This window comes from Cydia strobilella, chromosome 18, assembly GCF_947568885.1.
Source record: "Cydia strobilella chromosome 18, ilCydStro3.1, whole genome shotgun sequence".
NCBI lineage: Eukaryota > Metazoa > Arthropoda > Insecta > Lepidoptera > Tortricidae > Cydia > Cydia strobilella.
Genome location: NC_086058.1, coordinates 2438936 through 2460179, shown reverse-complemented (window position 1 = coordinate 2460179; position 21244 = coordinate 2438936). Strand labels below are relative to the sequence as shown.

The window sequence follows — 21244 nt, the reverse complement described above, 5'->3', positions numbered from 1 at the left end:
ACAGCGGAGTTTTAGTAATAGGGTCCCGTTTTTACCCTTTGGGTACGGAACCCTAAAAACAAAAGTCCAGTGTATTCAGTCTGCGTGCAGACATGCAACATTACAGCATCAAATCATAGTCAAATAATTAGTAAAAACATGAACTAATTAACGTTTTTATTAGTTCTTAATTTAAAAATCATGATAAGGCGAATCGAGGTCCATTCCTGGTCCGGGACCCGGGACACTGCGTTACCGACGGATGCTTTCAATTCTCGTTAGGGTTATAGTCTAGCACGTCTTGACGTGTCTTTATATGTCATTTCGCGCGAGATGCGGTAAGATGTGATAGACCAGCCGATACCGAGACCCTGAAATTATGGATGTAAAATATGAAAGAACTCGTTGGTACGAATTAGAAACCGCAATGTTATTTATTCTCGCTTGGACAACTCCATATAAACTTATCTAAATTATCAAGTAATCCAGAACGATAACTGTTTGTTTTTCCCGCCTCGTAAATAGATAGCTACGTCATGCTTCCACAGAGTATATAGCAAGGCACCCCCTCTATACCATAAACACACGCCGTTCGTAATAGCCACATAACAGACTACCGCACATTGGTGCGTCGCACCCATAAGTGAGAGCGAGAAACATCTCTTTCTCGCTCTCACTTACAGGTGCGGCGCTCCGTGACCTTGGTGCGGTGCGATAGTGTGCTACGGTATAAAGCTGAGGCTACTCGAGTTCGTATTGGAGCGTTTTTCGCATGAATCTAGTGCTGTTGTATTTTAGCGTTTTCGTGACACTAGGGTTGTGCTTTTTTCGGTAAATATCGGTTAACGGCTAAACTGCCGGGCGTGGTGCGGCTGCGCGAGCTGTGTGCTTTGCTTTTGCTATCCCGTCAACAAGTGAAGTGAGTAATAGGCGGTGTTAACGTTAGTTCAATCAATTAAAGTATTTTCAATGAAATTTTTACGCTAAATAAGTTTAAAAGTTACATTTAAAGAGTTCTTTCATAGTTAAGTGAAATAACAACACAAATGTGCCGGAATTCCGTGTTTTAGTAACACAAAATCAGGCGTTTCCATGGGCGTTAACTTCAGGTTAAGTCGTTGTTAACTTATTATTCAATTATAATTACGTAGTATGTAGTATTAAACCCTTTCAGGCTTGTTATTTGTTGTAACAGTAGGTTAATTAATTTATCAACTGATGATAAACACTGAGCTATGCTTTAAACTTTGTGTTTACGTTGTCTAACGAATGTTATTTGAAACTTGAATCAAAATTGTTTTTCCTGTTACTTTGTTTATATTTAACACATGCGGCTTGTTGAGAAAAGTTCTTAACTAAACCAACATGCATGTTAATTGAACTTAATAATTAGTACTTGTATCTTTAAATATCCTAATTTTATGCATGCCTAGCATGCAGTACCTAGTCATGAATGAAATAGTCCCATTCATGCATACAATTATTTTATCTGAATGTTGACGAAGTATTTAAGTGGTAAAAATCTTATCATTGAAATGAAAATCATGATACTACTATTGTTAATTTTATGAAAAAAATTAATTTACACAAAAAATTAACTATAAATTTTGATTACCAAATTGATACCAAAACTTACTTTGATTCAAGTTTGTATTCTTATTAGTAATTATTGAAATATTATTGTTGCAGGCAGCTAACAAAATCTGAATTATGAATCTCATATCAATATTCACATCATTACTAATATTACAATGCTACGGCCAAGATTACAATCCCACTTACGACCCGAGCCAGCCGAGCCCAACAAATGACTACTTTAACGCAAATCCAAATGACCCAAGAGATGACAAGCGATATGAAAATCCTTATGACCCTAGGAACCCAAATCAGTACAATAATCCTTATGACACCAGAAATCAGTACCCAGATCGGTACAATCAGTTTGATAATAGAAATGATCTAAATTATAATCAGAATAGGAATGATCTGAATTTTCCACAAGATGTAACTCCGAGAGCATCTTGGGACACGCAGAGGTCGTACAGTAGTCCTGGCGGTAATGTGGAATTGGAAGGACTTGTTGTAAGAGAAGCGTAAGTAATATTTGATTATTATTTTCTTTTGTTTTACACTTTTTCAGTAATGATAATCTCGCTTTTCCTAATTTCATACATGTAACTCGCCTACCTGTACCTGTACCTGTGTGTGTATGTCTGTTTGTGTATATATTTGTACCTCAGAATTCAGATATATGCTTCAGCAGCGCTAGATGGGTTAAAAATTAAACACATAGATGACAACATTTCCTATAGGACACTGTCAAAACATATCTTATTCATAAAAAAAGGGTGTCAAAAATATACCCCATAAAAGGATAGACCTATACACAAAAATTATGCCGGTCCCGCATTGGCTTATATGTTCACGAGAGACAGAGAATCAAAAATCACATAGATTTATGCAGCATAAAATCATCTGTCAAGATGTTAAAGGTCTTATGATGATACACAAAAATATACACAGTTACCATTTCTTTATGAAATGAAATGAAATGAAATTTCCTCCCGCGTACGCTGCGGCTGTGGAATGAGCTCCCTGCCGAGGTTTTCCCGAGGGGCTACAGTATGGGGTTCTTCAAAAAAGGAGTGTACAGGTTTTTAAAGGGTCGGCAACGCGCGTGTAATATCTCTGGTGTTGCAGGCGTTCATAGGCTACGGTAACTGCTTACCATCAGGCGGGCCGTATGCTTGATTGCCACCAACGTGGTATAAAAAAAAAAAAAAAAAATATTTATTTGCTTAAACATGGTAATTACATACAGATGTTATAAATTAATTGATTTAGTATCACATGTTAAGCCAAAAAATGGCATGCAAATTTAAAACTAAATAAGAATTTTTATTACAATTTCAAAATTAATATTGAAAAACAAATTTATTAAAATGATTAGTGTTCTTAGATTTTAGTTAGTAGTATTAGTACTGTGTACTGTGTGGCTTTATAGCTAGCAATATGCTGAGTTGGGTCCATTTCGTGATGCACACTTGATGATTTCTTCTTTTCTTGCTGTTGTTGTCTGTACATGTTCGTACTTGTGTTGTGATCGTCACAAATAAATATCTTTTTTTTTTAACAAGAGTAAATTCAATCTCGTGTAAAAAAAAATTTACAGTACTAATTGTTTTAGCTATGGAATGAAAATTTAATTTTATATAATTTTTTAAACTTTATTGCTCATAAACTCAGTACCATCTTTACCATAAGGGCACACGGGGCCCGTGCCCGGGGCCCCCTTCCTCAGGGGGCCGCGAAGGGCAGACAGTGCCAGTGAGCAACCGAGTCGGCAGGGTCGGGTCGGTTGTTAGTTTATTTCGCTTTCTTTACATTCCAAAAGGGCCCCAAATTCTTGAGTGCCCAAGGGCCCCAGCATAGTTTAAGACGGCCCTGCATAAACTGTAGTAGATGTCATATTAAAGAAAAAGTGACGAAGCCCAGTGGTGAAGGCCGGATCAGATAGTTTTGGTCCCTGGGAATCCATAGGGTAGTTTTTATCCCAGAAGTCATCCTTTAAGGGGGTGAAAAAGGGGGGTGGACGTTTGAATGGGGAATCGATAAAAAGCAGACTAACTCCACGCAGACAAAGTCGCGGGCAAAAGCTATTTACAATAATGCCATGTGCTAGCATTTAAACACGCTTCTCCCAATACTATCAGCTCCTTCCCTTCCAGCACATACTTCATAGTCGCCTCCCGCATGGTCCGGCCAGGCCAGATCTACAAGATCTCCGCGAACATACTGCGCGCGCACATGCAGATGACGGTGCGCGCGTCCATCTCTCGCGACGGTGTAGAGATGACCGACGTTAGCATGAGGGTCAAAGAGGGGGTGCCCGAGATACTTAATTTGAGGGTAAGTGCTTTTGTTTCGTCATTGATAAACCGCTCGTTGGTGCCCCAAAGTATTGTGCCATAGTGGAGCCTTGAGCTGACGTTAGCATAATACTACTACTTTCTCCTGGCAAAGCGATAAACACACAAATAGATGCTCTTACTAGGATTCGAAAGCCTTATGGAAAATATTAAATTTGATCAATCCTCACGATCGAAATTAAACTATAGTAAGACATATTTCAGAATATTTAGAAAAATACTAGTGAGTTAAAGGTAGTGATCTAAATGTTTTGAAATGATCACGATCATACTAAAGGGCTTTAAACGACAAGTTTTTAAAATCGATACGTCGTAATCGTTCGTTTTATTAACTACAATCGCGGTCACTAAAAACTAATATCACCACTATAAAATTATAAAAAATCTTTTATATACATATACATTTTTGTATACAAGACAATTGATAATGATTGCACACAATTTGCATATGAATAAAGATGAAGCGATTGCTATTAGCAGTCGTCAATGTATAGCAATGGCGCATTATTATAACATTTAAAATTTTCGCGTTTTGAACACATATTAAAACATATTTACAAATTTAATAAAGGTAACAAAATGAATTCGCGATAGACCCGATTGTAAATGTGATTTAATAGGCGCATAATTAATTTAGAAAATAAGGAAAATTAAAGATCTCCATGATCTGATCAGAAGCCGTCGGTAAAATAATAACGAAATTCGAAATTGCTTCATGGCGACGGCTAGAATTATGTGACTCTTAATAGGATTAGGAATGGTAAATCGATTCTTTTGCAGGTGCCATCGACAGCGGTTCCTGGCGACTACAAGCTCCGCATCGAAGGTCTATACCTCGACAACCCGTTCGGCGGGCGCGCGTTCGTCAACGAGACCGCCCTGTCCTTCTCCCGTCGCTTCATGACCATCTTCATTCAGCTGGACAAGCCCGTCTACATGCAGGGACAGACTGGTGAGATTCTTCAGGTCCCAGCAGTAATCCCTGACTACAAGCTACATAGAAGGTCTGTACCTTGACAACTTGTTCGGCGCGCCTTCGTCAAGGAGACCGCTCTGTCCTTCTCTCGTCGCTTCATGACCATCTTCATTCAGCTGGACAAGCCCGTCTACATGCAGGGACAGACTGGTGAGATTCTTCAGGTCCCAGCAGTAATCCCTGACTACAAGCTACATAGAAGGTCTGTACCTTGACAACCTGTTCGGCGCGCCTTCGTCAAGGAGACCGCTCTGTCGTTCTCTCGCCGCTTCATGACCATCTTCATACAGCTGGACAAGCCCGTCTACATGCAGGGACAGACTGGTGAGATTCTTCAGGTCCCAGTAGTAATCCCTGACTACAAGCTACATAGAAGGTCTGTAATGGTCTGTACATATTAGACAACCCGTTCGGCGGCTGCGCCTTCGTCATCGAGACCGCTCTGTCGTTCTCTCGCCGCTTCATGACCATCTTCATTCAGCTGGACAAGCCCGTCTACATGCAGGGACAGACTGGTGAGATTCTTCAGGTCCCAACAGTAATTCCTGACTACAAGCTACATAGAAGGTCTTGTACCTAGACAACCCGTTTGGCGCGCCTTCGTCAACGAGACCGCTCTGTCGTTCTCCCTTAAACATTTTTTTGTAACTGTGGGTGGAAAATACGCATACTGTCAGCCTGATGATAAACAGCTTTTGGATTAAAATGTTTGCAATTACGAGGGTATCTCATGAGCGTTGCCGAGGCTTAAACATTTTTTTAAACTTAAGTTAGCTTAAACTATGAGTTATTGCAAGTTTAAGAGCGGTAAATGCCGGTTGCCGAGAATTAAGAAGGAGTTTTTATTCTCGGCAACCGGCATTTAGCTTTGTAAAAAAACTGTTACCTATCTTTATCTCAAGTCTTGAGCAGTTTTAAAATTAAAATGCATTTAATTTTGGTTGCTTCATTAGAAAAATCTGCCTCTAAATAAATAGAACGCCCCAAACGAACATAAATCAACACAAGTAAATTACATACGGAAGATAAATAAACTAGACAACGTTATATCCCCAAACTAAAATAAGATGCACTCATTATGCACAGCGTGTTTGGATTCTAATTGGGTTCGTTCACTTATCTATTTTTAGATGTTTTGTAACATACAGCTTTTAATTGTAATCATATGTTTAGTTTAAGATACTCGTTGAAATATGTGGTATTTTCTATAAAAAGGGACCTTATTGTCGATGGCGCTTACGCCATTATTAACGATGCTCCGATATAAATACAATGCCGCGCGAAGCTGTGCGGCGTAAGCGCCATCGACAATAAGGTCCCTTTTCATAGAAAATGCCCCATATATTTTTATTATGCACATAAGCTTGGACAATATGGAGTTGAAGGGCCGGGTGATAATCGTCTTTAATTGTATCGCAATAAGAGTTAAAATTCGGTACCTTGAAGTTTGCCTCCGACAAGCCTAAGCTTATTATTGGGCCCGTCTTTTTCTAACACGCGATGTCAATAAAAAAACTTTTACTACCGTCCACAGGACAGGCCTATGATGGTTTTGTATTAAATAGTGCCGAGGTATACGTATTTTGCCTACTTAACTGGGTTACTTTCGATTCGAATTTATATGACTCCCCGCCATTGATCTGAACTTAAATACTTAGCCAGAGTTTATGAAGTCTTTGCTCAATTAAGTCATTTGTAACCCTATTAAGAAATATCTGTATTTTACCATATCATTATATACAGTATGGGGTTCTTCAAAAAAGGAGTGTACAGGTTTCTAAAGGGTCGGCAACGCGCATGTAATATCTCTGGTGTTGCAGGCGTCCATATGCTACGGTGACTGCTTACCATCAGGCGGGCCGTATGCTTGTTTGCCACCGACGTGGTATAAAAAAAATACATACACGTTATATGTATATATCGTGACTACTTAGAAAAAAACTCGTATCTTGTTATGTCTATCAAAAGAAAAATGTGGTAACTATGTATGGGATGCATACAGAGTTACTGCGTTTTAACTTTGAATACGAGATTTTTTTTCAAGTAGTGACGATATGCGACTAAGCTCGATTATCGTTTGACAGTGCGTTTCCGCGCGATCCCCATCTCCACGGAGCTGAAGGCATTCGGGCGCGCCATTGACGTCTTCATCCTGGACCCCAACGGCCGCATCATGAAACGGTGGCTTTCGAGACAGGTGAGTACTTCACATCTCATACTTAATTCCTGAAAAAAACCAGACCAGCTTCAAGTTAAAACTAACAAATTAGCGACAGAATTACTGCCACCAACAAGAGTCAAATGTCATTGTATTGTATCGTTACCTAAGGTAAAATATAATTGGAACATCAAAACCTAATCGCTTTCACTGTGCATGCAAAAAACCACCATGCCCACTTTTTTTAAAGAAACCAAAACACTTTCCCTGCCCTTGAATTGAGTAAGAATATGTTTTTGTTCACAAAAAAATTTAGTGACGACCTCTTTTTCAACGGCTTAAGAACGTTATTACTTTCCTGTAAGTTTGTAATATTTTTTTTATGGGATATAAATGATATAAGATATAATAAATCAAAAATTATAAGAAAAAACCGGCCAACTGCGAGTCGGACTCGCGCACGAAGGGTTCCGTACCATTACGCAAAAAAAGGCAAAAAAAATCACTTTTCTTGTATGGGAGCCCCAATTTAATATTTAATTTATTCTGTTTTTAGTACGCGTTTCTTGTTAAAGCGGTAAAAGAAATACATCATCACCGTTCATTAGATACAGCCTGGTGACAGACGGACAGACAGGCAGCGGAGTCTTAGTAATAAGGTCCCGATTTACCCTTCGGGTACGGAACCCTAAAAATTACGTTTATTATAGTTTTACAGTTAGTTCTACAAAAAAAAACACAGTTTTTCACCACAACAGCAAAATGCTTACAGCGCGGAAGCACTCTAGGGTCAAGAAAGTAAGAGTGTGTGTAGATTTGCGCGTTTACCGCAAAAAAGTTAGAGTTTGTCGTATCACCTCGTTTTGAGAGCACTCCCCTGACTGCCGCAACCAGTATCGGAATCCTCGGCGTCGACATTTCGAATGAAGTCCAGTTCCGCGGCCATTTAGAGGGTAAGGCCAAATTAGCCTCAAAAAAGCTCGATGTGCTCAACAGATCGAGACAGTATTTCACGCCGGCCCACCGCCTACAGCTGTATAAAGCGCAGGTTCGCCCACACATGGAATACTGTTCTCATCTATGGGCAGGGGCACCCCAATACCAGCTTCTCCCTCTGGACCGCATCCAGCGAAGAGCGACTCGAATTGTCGACTGCCAGCGTATTTCGGAACGGCTTGACTCCTTGGCGCTGCGTAGAGATGTGGCCTCGTTCTGCATTTCTATCGCGTGTATAACGGGGAGTGCTCCGAGGAATTGTTCGGATTAATCCCTGCCGCTTCTTTTCGCCATCGCCCTACGCGACAACATTACCATCCTCACCACTTAGATGGTTGGCAGTCCTCAACTGTGCGTTTCTCTAGAAACTTCCTGCCTCGCACAGCTAAACTGTGGAATGAACTGTCGCCTGCGGTATTTCCGAACTGATATGACCTTCAAACCTTCAAGAAAAGAGCGTATTCCCATCTTAAAGGCCGGCAACGCACTTACAACCCCTCTGGTGTTGCGGGTGTCCATGGGCGGCGGTAATCGCTTACCATCAGGTGATCCGTCTGCTCGTTTGCCTCCTATTTCATAAAAAAAAAAAGATAATTTTGCACTTCCCGCAAAATACTATCTGCTGTTGGCCATGTATCTATACGATTTGTTATGAACAGATCGAATTCACTTGCAAAGTAACACACGTTCTCTATTTCAATCCAGTTTGCACCTTTTGTGTAACCAAAGTAAAATATCACATTTACTGCCCCATTGTCCTCTGTTTGTTATGAGTTTTAACTTTAACAGTGGATCAGATATCCACCTGGTTATGATTAACACCGTTACTATAGGGGTGTGTTCAGATATATGTGGTGATCTTGGCCGCACTGATATATCTGATGATGAGTATTTACTAACACGTCAGACTAAATTGTTATGCTTTGCAGTTTTTATTGTTTACTTCAGTGTCACAAATTAATATAGTAGAAATTAAATAAAATGTAACTAAAAAAATCCATACTAAATTGTTGCCATGTTTAAGCATTTTACGTCAAAAATGTGACAGTTTTAAGGTGGTTCGACTAGGTTACCCAAAGCTTAAACCCCGCTAGATGGCGTCACTTTCGCAAATTTTCAGGTTTTATTTTTTTGTGGAATAGTGTTGGTATCTGTATACTTAAAAGTATGTTTAGCGCACTCTTTACATAAATATTGAACTATTATAATAAACATTGAATACTTCATTAGTGCAAAAAACACTTTTAAAGTCGACAGAGTGTTTCTGTCATGCTATTTCCTACTATTACTCACACATGCAAACAGTGTTTCCGTGATTGCTTGTAGTAGACAATTTCATGCAGTGTAAGTATGCTGCAATGGCGTTGCGGTATGTTCGTGGAAATACGTGCAAGAGGATTCGGGTTCGAGACTGATACGTCAGGGGTACTTTTTTTTGTCCTTTTTGTGTTATCTTATGTTTCTTATACCTTTTATTCTTCGAATTCTTGTCCGATTCCGATATAACCGAAATATATTTCAGTGATATCGGAAACGGCTCTAACGATTTCGATGAAATTTGCTGTAAGGGGTTCGATGTAGCTAGGTCTTATCTCTGGGAAAACGAGCATTTTTGAGTTTTTACTTATGTTTTCTTTTTCTCCCAGATATTCAGTATTATTAATAAATTAGTTTATAACGTTTTATAAAAATATGTGACGTTTTGAACAGGTTAATGGTACCACATTGTCGGTTGTCGATTAGGTTGATTTCATTTTGAAGCTTTATGGAAATATGACAACAATAAGTAGGTACCCGTTTGGTTGAAAACGCCACATATATTGAAAACCTGACTTTCACAAATCTCACCTTTTTGGGTTCTTCCAACTTAGAAAGGATGGAGAATACTGACGATTCTTAGTAGCACTAGCCAGTCAAGTCCAGGTTTGTAAGTGTCAGGTATCAGTTTTTTTTAAAGCGCTAAATATAGTTCTACAAGTAAAGCAATCCCTTACTGCCCAGCCTCTATAGTATTTTTCAAACTGGAAGGGTACGATGATAGATTTCACCTCCATACAATTTATAACCTAATAATGCCAAATGTTGCAAAATTATATTGAATTGAGATCTATCATCGTACCCTTGCAGTTTGAAATAGTTATTTACGATACAAGTGCGGAAAAGAGAAAATTCGAAACGAGTGGCGACAGATTAAAACACGACCGCAGAGAGTGTTTTAAATCGACACGAGTTGCGAATTACCTATTCGCACGTGTATCGTACAACGTTTTACAGTACATATGGCCCTTTAAACTTTCGACATATGCATGAAAAGTGCTCTTTACGCACTAGGGCGAGAAAGTTGCACCATATGTACTGTAAAATACTTTTTAGTACATATGGTGCTACACATACGTTACCGCCCTAGTGCGGTAATTAGTACAATACGTGCATATGTCGAAAATGTAAAGGGCCATAATTATGTACTGTAAAACGTTGTACAATACACGTGCGAAAAGGTAATTCGCAACTCGTGTCGATTAAAACGCTTCCTTCAGTCGTGTTTCAATTTATCGCCACTCGTTGCCAATTTCCTACTTTTCGCACTTGTATCGTAATGTACTAATAATAAAGTAGTAATTGTAAAATAAAATTAAAACTTTTTTTATATATATTTTTTTTGGATTCAAGTAGGTACAGTGAGTAACAGTAGAACAACATTGCATGGCCTTCTAATTATAACTATTATAGAAAACGGGATATTTATCATGTTTATTTATATTATTTATTTCTTGATATTTTGGCCGGTCTTGCAAGACCAGTCGTTGTGGAGATCCCTGGGGAGGCCTATGTCCAGCAGTGGATGTCTTGTTGGTGTAGATGGATTCACACAACAAATGAAATAACATTTTTTCATATTTGTTATCCGTAGTTGTCCCTGTACCTGAAAGAAAAATAATATCATGATAGCACAAAATCTCTAATGTTATCGGAAGAAAGATGAAGCAACAATATGGATTCTAATAAAGTTATCATTTACTTACCTAGTAATAATTGTGTTTTTCATTCATAGACAAAATTCCATAATTTTCATCCCCAGGAAATGTTTTATTTTACTTTATTGCAGTGAGGATGTCCTGATTTTTTCTGGCTAATGAAGGAAAACATTTTATTTCCAAGAATGCCTCTTCATTTTGCACAATACCTAAAAAAACCTAGAGTTAGTGACACATTGACTATTCGGCAACCAAAACAGTAATAATTACATTATATAGGTATTGTTCACTGCTTATATCTACCATTACGGAAGAAGTGAGAATTATTTTCTAAAAAGATCGGCACGAGAAAATTACAATGTACAATGAAGGAATGAAACTGTACTTACCTACCTTACGAAACTTCACCATCATGAATTCCGCTTCAATTGAGTCTGAATTTTTCTGGATTTTCGCGGACCAGAACACCGATGATTTTTGTAACTTGATTTAGACGTTGCTACATATATTATTATACTCTTTGCGTTGCTATCATTTTCAATTTATACAAACAAATTGATGTCACAATAAACATGACCCTATGTGTCAGTGTCAACACTGTCAAATAAAAATGCACTAAACATGACGGCACTGCAAATCCAGCCAGGTCGGCCAGGCAACGTCGCCAACGTCATAGAGTGGCAACGCCGCACGCAACGTATTTGTACACGACATTTGTGACACACACATACGTAAAATTGATGAAAAAATTACGTTGATTTATGTATGATTTCTGTATGAAACAAAGTTTTTCTATTAATTTAGCGCAAACGAATATTCGAAAGTAGATAAATGAGCAAATATTTGTGTAGTAATAGTGTGTAGTGCCTTAATTAAAGCAGATTGAATTTTGTATGAGAATCGAACCACCTTAAAATGATGATGATGATGATATAATGATGTAACGTAGGAAGTGGCGCCCTAAATAATTTTCTACAATTCCTTGTCGGACTATAAGCGCTGGTGGCCTAGCGGTAAGAGCGTGCGACTTTCAATCCGGAGGTCGCGGGTTCAAACCCCCGGCTCGTACCAATGAGTTTTTCGGAACTTATGTACGAAATATCATTTGATATTTATACCAGTCGCTTTTCGGTGAAGGAAAACATCTTGAGGAAACCGGACTAATCCTAACAAGGCCTAGTTTCCCCCTCTGGGTTGGAAGGTCAGATGGCAATCGCTTTCGTAAAAACTAGTGCCTACGTCAATTCTTAGGATTAGTTGTCAAGCGTACCCCAGGCTCCCATGAGCCGTGGCAAAATGCCGGGATAACGCGAGGAAGATGATGATGAATTCCTTGTCGGACTATACATTAGGACTATTGAAACGGCCATCCTGTACTCCGACACATTCAATTCGTGGTTTGTTATTGCTTTGTATCGCTCAGAAATTCGCATTGATACAGTATGGGGATGTTACAATACATTAGTTTTACAGTTCATGTATCTATCTTGCATGCAAGCATCACTCAAACCATCACTTTTGTTTGGCATAGGAAAGAGATGCAACTAGCGACAACCACGAAGCCTGGTCGTTGTTATCCCAAACTAATGACATCCTTTATCTTAGGTATACGCGCAATCTTCGTAAAGAATGTTTTAAGTCATATGTTACTTACTTTTTTTTGTCCACAGAGTAACTTTGGTACTGTGAGCCTGCACTATCAGCTTTCCGACCAACCTCTATTCGGCGAGTGGACTATCCGAGTAGAAGCACTGGGTCAGACAGAGGAAGCTCAGTTCTTGGTGGAAGAGTACTATCAGACCAGGTTTGAGGTAAGAAGTAACTAGATAAGATAGACAACACAGACAGACACGAGAGATCCTATAAGGTTTCCGTCTTTTCCTTTTCTTTTTTTTTCCACACACACAATTATCATTACAGGATGAATCCAATGCGATAATTTAGCAAAAAATTAAATATATAATCAATAAAAAAAACAAGTACCTATAGTTGGTCAAACCAAATTGTCAGTAAATAAGAACAAAAAAAACTATACTCATCCTTTTTTCTTAGGTGCTAGTACTATTGTAAGAAAAAGATAGTATGATTCTCTCTGTCTAATGTTTGAAATGAAACAGTCCTTTGACAAACTATATATACATCTAACAAATATTTTTTTCCTACATTATAACAAAAAGTTAATAATTCTATTCAATATAACAAAGAGTTCAATTCTACTTTTGTGAATTCACTCATCGTACAAATTCATCCAAATAGGAGAAATATATGATTTTTTTTGGCCACTAATACCAAATCTTTTATTCTCAGGTGAACGTGACTATGCCTGCGTTCTTTTTCAACACTGAACAATACATCCACGGACGTATCATGGCCAACTACACATCAGGAGCTCCAGTTAGAGGCAACCTCACGCTTAAAGCGACTGTCAGACCGATACCGCAGTACCGTCCGCGGTACTATAGGGAGGGGCAGTTCAATAATAGAGGACAGTTTGGAGTGCCACCTGTGGGGAACAACAATAATCAGTATTCGAGAGGTTAGTGTAGTTTATCTATAAAATATAGCACTTTTACAAGAATTCAGGATTCCACAAATAAATCTTCTATTTCTGTGTAGTTTTTAGTTTTTAGCAACTTTAATGTTTTATAATAAATATTTATATATATATTTCCATCAGGTTATTGCTCAATTATTCCTAAACTATACTTAACTATTATTTTCTGCAGTCCGTCCAAACTTCAATCCATACTTATACAACGAGAGCTACCAGCAATACGAGTACGGGTTCCCAGACGAATATGCCAGACCAGATCATCGACATTTGCCAGGGCAACCTAACCAGATAGACCAGCCTGACTGGTGGTACGACCCGCAGAAGGTCTACACAAGAATGTTTAACTTTGTGAGTATTCTTCACACTGATCCCTTTCGCTAATGAGAAATGAGGTAGCTACCGCGGTGCACAAAATAAACAATTCCTTTTTTACATCACCAATACGATATACCGATAATTAAGTCCCCATTTTGTTCGAAAACGGAAAATTTGTGCGATTTATATTCACTTCACCAAAGATAGATATAACTCCGTAATAGATGGATACAGTCTAAGGAAAAAACGTGCCTCGAAAATCGCGAAAATTTGATTCTCAATCAGAGGGCGCTACTAGCTTTGGCCTACTGTCGTATAGATGGCGTTGACGGTTTCGTTTGTTATTTAACAATTTTAACGCATATCAGTGAAAGAACATGGGTCAAAATCATAGAAATAATTAATGCAAATAAAAAAAATCATTTATCCATATTTAAATACATTTTGTCGTATTTTTATAAATCTTCACTTTTAGTTTTAAAGTGTGTCGACAGATGGCAGTGAATTTACTGGGGTTACAAAATTTACTATGACAGTACTGCTCTAGTATAAGTTACTCTATGACTTCACTGGCTCAGTGACCCAAAAAAGATCTTGGCGTCTGACACAAGAGAGCGCCACTCTGCCCTATTCTGCGCCACTTCACGCCAGTTGGTATTCCGAGGGCGGACAGGTCTTTTAGGGCTCCGTCACTCAATACTCAATATTTTATTGCAAATTCACAAAGTAATTAATTGTACAGGTGGTAAACTTATAAGCTAGGTCTTTGTGAACCCTGTTGGGCACTGCAATATACTATAACTACAACTCTCTCCTCTCTTTTCTTCCTCGCGCTTATCCCGGCATTTTTCCACGGCTCATGGGAGCCTGGGGTCTGCTTGACAACTAATCCCAAGAATTGACGTAGGCTAGTTTTTACGAAAGCGACTGCCATCTGACCTTCCAACCCAGAGGGGAAACTAGGCCTTATTGGGATTAGTCCGGTTTCCTCACGATGTTTTCCTTCACCGAAAAGCAACTGGTAAAATATCAAATGATATTTCGTACATAAGTTCCGAAAAACACATTGGTACGAGCCGGGGTTCGAACCCACTATAACTACAACTATAACTATAATTTACAATTCCAAGGAGAGGAGAATTTTTGATTAATTATTTTAACATACAATAATTATAAGCAAATGTAAAAATTAAAATAAAAATGTCAAAAATACACTCTTCGTGTCGAAAGTTTTAATTCCAATGTCATTTGTCATTTATTATTCAAAACATTAAGTAACATTAAGCGGTATCTGGGACGCCCAGACGGACGCTTTCCGCCCGGGTGCCCCACATACGCTCTTCTCACACCACGATCCTCTCCCATCCCCTCCAGTATATTGGCAATCTAAAAATATTCAAGACTAAATTGAAAAGTTTTATGCTCTTTCTTGTTACAGGATGAAAAATACCCATTTTGGATGGAGAAACCCCACTTGTACGACAACCAATACGGCTCCGATTATGGTAACCAGTACAACACGCACAACACACAGAACAACATCAACACGCAGTACAACAACTACTACAACAATCCATCATACTACGATAAATTGCCGTATTTGAGATATGTAAGTATTCGAACATAGTTATAAATTTTAGAATACATATATACAAGAATTGCTCGTCATAGTCATAGTCATAGTCATTTTATTCATATAACAATATACATTGCGTTTGAATTTCACATTATATCACAATAACAATTTTATAAATAACAATTAATAATTAAAGTATTAAAACTATCTAACATAATAACAATTTGGCTTATAATAAAATAATAATAATTCCCAAGTCTATGTCAATTCATCTAAATTAATTATTCGATACTATTGATTATGTCAGAAAAAAAGAGAACAAAAAAAAACGATTCATTAATACTATATTGTACTCTGAGCTGACAAAAACTCATCAACCGAATAAAAGCACTTCTTAACAAATAAGTTTTTCGTTTAAAGGTATAAGATTTATGTACTCGACTGTACCAACGACATTTGAGTTTGCGTGACATTTTTGAGACACGAGTTTTTATCGCCAATTCCGATTCAGTCATAATCTCAATACAATAGATAACTGTGATCGCATTTAGATATCTAATCTTGGCATAGCAAATTATGAAATATTTAGTATTAAGTGCTGAATCATGTAGGCATGAGTATTGCCGCTCCCGTATTGCCTTACACAGCCATGAAAAACGTACCCTACCTGACACTGCTTGTATAGTCTGAAATAGACTCGAAGGCCAATGATGAAGATGAATTGACAGAAGCGTAGCGAAGCTCTACGTTTTGACTCGGGCATTTCTCTTTCGTATCTCCGGATGTTTTCCTCTACAGGTCGCAATTTTTAACCGATTCTCGTGATTTAAGACAAATTACTTAAGCGCCAATAGCATCTATGGCGCTTAAGACCATTGTGACTTTACTGTGATAATGCCTCAACCAACAATTTTATTTTTCACTTTTACTTTTTTAAGCTTAACGCGAGGTCTACAGCTCACAGAGCCACTAGTATTCATACATTATACCTAAGCAAGTAGGAAATATTGTAGCCATAAGCTATATCAGTGATATGCCACCAGGGAAGCGAATAAGATTAATTTCATCCTCGGTCCATCCCACGAACCTTTGACCAAGTTCCACCGCAATCTCCAGCATCATGATGCAGTCTGCCTCTGCTTTATGTGCGTCGGTGGGCTTCCTGTTGAACACCCGGCGGTACACATCCCCCAGTCCATATCGTTTGGTAGGCACATTTTCTCTACCCCACGGAAATCGCCGGTGTATAGCACGGACTCGGTTTGTATTTGGTTGTTCAATGCGTGGCCTTTTGCGTGGAGTGGTTTCGTTCAATGATCTCATGTCCAATGTATTTTTAGCAGATAAGCTGCCATCGTCCGCGGACGGTCCTGCGTCATCCGCTGACTGTCCTGCGTCGTTCGCCAACGGTCCTGCATCATCCGTTGACGGTCCAGGCTCAACCGCCCTAGTGGCTGGTTCGGGTTGTAAAACATCGTAGAAAGCCAGATGAGTGTCAGCGCACCGGAGGTCATCATTAGAAAATCTCACATTAAGCGAGGTTAAATATCTCTTTAATAGAGGGTAGTCGAAAAACCTTCCGTAATGCGCGACTAGACACACAGGTTTCTTCAAACGTTTCAGGAAATTGTCGATTATTTGAAAACGAGTCATGTCGAAGTAACTTTCGTTTTCCAGGTCTTCGTTGGTGAAGCCACCGTTGCCATCGGAGCGCGCCTCATACAATATCTCCTTATCTACCTTGAAACACAATAAAAGCTTGTGTTGAACCCTGGGTGTGGTCCGGGACTGCGGAGTATCGAGAAGATGCTGACGGTTAACCGCTACCATGCACAATTCCGTTATTCCGTTTACCATTGGATTTTTACCGGTAGTCCCAAGGTCCAGAAACACGTATGTGGCAAACGGTGCCATAATTGCGACTGATAATATGTACTACAGTGCTTTCAGATATGTGACTTATCTAAGATAAAAGTACCTAAGATACAGATACAAGATACAAAATACGTATTTTCATCTTGTATTTATTATTGTTATTATATTTGTATCTCCTTGGATTTCACGGGCCTATAAATCCCGGTCTTTTGATAGGCTTGCGTGGGGATATAGATCCAACACGGAGAAGAACGCCTCCTGGAACCCGTTCACGGGCGCAACAAAGGCATTGGGACTATTGTAGAAAAAGTGAACAGTATAGATAAAGTCTCTCCTTAGACTTAAGGGTTCAATGCAGCTTGTGAGTTTGGGATCGTCGACAATTCGTACAGCGCGCCTTTGGACTGATATGTTTAATGTCGAATATGTTTATTTGCTTAGTCCGGCCAAATAAATACTAGTTTTGCAATAAAAAGAGGCTACTTTAAAAATGTCTGACAGTTGCCAAATCAGTCAAATCACAGTAGTGTTATTTTATTTATCTTATAATTACCGAATTTTGTTTAAAATTACTGCTGATTTGTTCAAATATATTTACTTCTTCCCCAGTTTAACGGCACATTCGACTTCAAATACCCAATGTCGGAGCTAGCCCAGCTAGTACCCACTCTAGACGGGGTCGAAGTCATCATCACAGCTTCCGTCGGAGACCCGTTCCTGGATGACGTCATCGAAGGCTACAGTATCGCGAGGATCTTCAACTCTTCGTTGTCTGTGACGTTCCTTGGTGGGACACCTCAGGTGTTCAAGCCTCACATGCCTTTTGATGTCTACGTAAGTAACTTCCAGGGTTTTTTTATGACTCAGGGGTCAGGCCTAAAGCTACTTATAACGAAGGTCCTCTGGATGAAGGGGAAGTTATCATCACAGCTTCCGTTGGAGACTCGTTCCTAAAAGATGTGGTCGAGGGCAACAGTATCGCGAGGACCTTCAATTCTTCATTGGTTGGGACTTTCCTTGGTGGGACACCTCAGGTGTTCAAGCCTCACATGCCTTTTGATGTCTACGTAATTCACTTTCAGAGTATTAAATTAGGCAAGGCAAAGGCAAACAAATTATATTTAAATACCATAGAAGGAGTGGGGGTCATCATCATAGCGATCATCGGAGACCCGTTCTTAGATGACCTGATTGGGCTATCATCGCGAGGATCTTCAACTCTTGGTTGTCTGTTACGGTCCTTGGTGGAACGCTGCAGGTGATTGAGTCGCCTTTTGAGGTCTACGTACGTTAAGATTAAAAAGATTACTCTATGTGTTTCAAAGAACCCTTATGACTACAATAGAAAATTCAATTAATCTTTCCTGGTGCAAAGATTATCTATTGCGGTTCAACGCAGAAACGCAGCGAGCGTGTTGGGAATTTTTGCGTCTGGAATGACTCGGGGTGGGTTATTTGATTAGTTGACTTGTTATTTATGTTGACTGTTTTTTTTTGTTTTGTAATGTAATAATTAAATTTAATAATTGACATCGTAATTGTACCTATCCTGATATTTTATATAAGCTGATAATTTAATTAATTTGAATATGTATTAATCTTTTAATCATTTGACTGCTATAGGTACTTTATTTTCAAAAATGTTAAAGACGTATTATTGTCCAACAGATGGTCGTATCCTACCACGACGGATCTCCACTACCGCGCTGGCAAGCAGTCAGCGTATCCCTCACCGTACACATCACAGTCGAAGGCCGCGGTGGCGGCGTCGAACCCCAGTACCCCACTCTCGTACCCGGCCACGACGCAGTATGGCGGCTCAAAGTCGACTTGTATAAATTACTCAGTAAGTATTGTATTGTATTTATTTAAAAACCAATCTTAAAATACAAGATATATACAGTGGTACTACGTAAACGAAATTAATAACTAGCTTAAATCTAAAATAGGCCCTTGAGGCATTGTACCAAGGATGCTGGCGGCATTTCCTCGCTGTATCGCAATGCTGATACGTTGTGCGACAAAAGCCGCCAGCTCTTCGGTCACCAGTTACGTCAACCAGACGCTTCGCGATTTTTTGCAATAACTTGTGCGCGCTGGGACCCCATGGACCTAGAGTTTCAACTCCAAATGGAACGAAATGATACTCTCTACCGAGGCTCTTATATTTATTACGTTTTAAAATTTCGGCGCTTTCCGCCGCTCCGCCAGCTTTTACATTAGTCCGATGGACGTTATTTGTTTATCGCATTTCACATGTACATTACAGGTTTTACAAGTACTTAAGAGTATAGGTAGAGGTATGTACACAAATGACATGATGAATGAAGTAGCTAACTGTACAGTCAAGTCTTTCCTTCTTCCTTTCATGTTGTGGCAAAAAAAGCTTCATGTCTAACACGGAATATTTTGTTTAATTTTCTTACCTCTAATGGTGGTCCCACGCTAGCTGTAATATAAATTGTGTGACAGGGGATAACATAATAAAATACTATCATGTATTCCCTGTCACGCAAAATTATATAACAGCCAGTGTTCCATCATAATTTTCTTTGCACGAATCCAAATCCAAATAAAACTAATGGGCAGCTGATGAATGCGGATTACGTCATAATAATGTCGATTTTTGCCATTAGGTATTTAGGCATTACAACTTTGATATAGTTTATTGTAGATTGTTTAAGTATCAAAATTACGTTCAAATTTAGTCGATTTTCAGAGAAATTGACACTTGTTTTTAAGTAATTTCTGGAGAAAATTGATTTCGTCTAACTTTCATTTACACTACTTCAAAGTCATAATAATAAAAATGTAGTCTGTAAAAGGTGGAGTACAGGATATGTGTAATACAAAATTACCATTTTTAGCCGTCCAAACTTTATGAAATTTACAAATAAGAGCGACAAAATCAGTGCTTTATGCGCGCTTACCTAAACCCTAAACGTCCATCAGAAAAAAAAACATTATTAATTTAGTGAGTCTGTTTCCAAAAAATTGATATGTAAAAAATCGGCAAGATGAGAAGACGTGCTAATAGAAACCAGTACTTGTTATTTCTATTACGTATCAAAAGCTGTACAATTTCGGCGACTAAGTGCCAGTTGCACCATCCGCACTTGACAGACTGATCAACATCACCCGGCGCACCGCGGCGGTTTACTATGAAACTTTACATACAATATAATTTAGCGAACTCTTTCACGATGACAAACAGTTTGGTGCAACCGACCCTAAATCTATCAATTTTACATTTGCGACTGAAATCGATAACAGGCTCTTAACACATGAAATGACTAATAGGTACAATATTTTGAACCCAACTCGTTTTTCTTTTAGAACTCCAAAACGACCCGAACTACCGCGACGTGCTAAACGGCGTGACCGGCGTGCGGCTGAGCGCGTCGCTGAGCGACGGCGGCGGCGCGCGCGCCTCCGCCGACCTGCACGCCGTCGCGCACTACAGCCCCAAGCACCAGCATATACGGCTCTCCACCAGCACCACGGACGCGAGGGTAAGGGCTTCTTGCCGGCTTACAAACGAGTGGGCCGTGAGCCACTTACTATAGTCGAACCACTTACCATCAGGTGGGATCGTGGTCCAACGCCTGCCTATTCATCATTAAAAAAAAAGAAGCGACGGATTTAACTCTCGTGAGGCCCTCTACAAATTTTGACAGATTATAAAATTTATTGTGCGCTATCCTTAATAATTGCATTTGAATTTTAATAAAACGTTCCAAATGCATTATAGTAATTTTCTATTATTATATACATATTTACTGCTGTATTTTTCTGCTGCTGCTGTGTACTGTTTTTTTTTTGGAAGGGTACGATGATAGATGTCATCTCCATACAATTTATAACCTAAAAATTCTAATGTCGCAAAATTGCATTGAATTGATATCTGTCAT

At 39.0% G+C, this 21244-nt stretch overlaps 1 protein-coding gene across 1 annotated transcript in view; it reads left to right on the top strand.

The window, feature by feature from the left end:
• Nucleotides 1-904: 904 nt before the first annotated feature.
• Nucleotides 905-21244, top strand: part of LOC134749487 (CD109 antigen) — a 48319-nt gene continuing 27979 nt past the window's right edge. Inside the window, exons 1-12 of the mRNA XM_063684427.1 lie at nt 905-1088; nt 1669-2072; nt 3708-3888; nt 4689-4860; nt 6969-7081; nt 12684-12824; nt 13321-13549; nt 13740-13915; nt 15321-15491; nt 17943-18167; nt 19002-19179; nt 20670-20845. Coding sequence (XP_063540497.1) covers nt 1690-2072; nt 3708-3888; nt 4689-4860; nt 6969-7081; nt 12684-12824; nt 13321-13549; nt 13740-13915; nt 15321-15491; nt 17943-18167; nt 19002-19179; nt 20670-20845 — 2145 coding nt within the window. The 5' untranslated portion in view covers nt 905-1088; nt 1669-1689. The remainder of the gene's footprint in view (nt 1089-1668; nt 2073-3707; nt 3889-4688; nt 4861-6968; nt 7082-12683; nt 12825-13320; nt 13550-13739; nt 13916-15320; nt 15492-17942; nt 18168-19001; nt 19180-20669; nt 20846-21244) is intronic.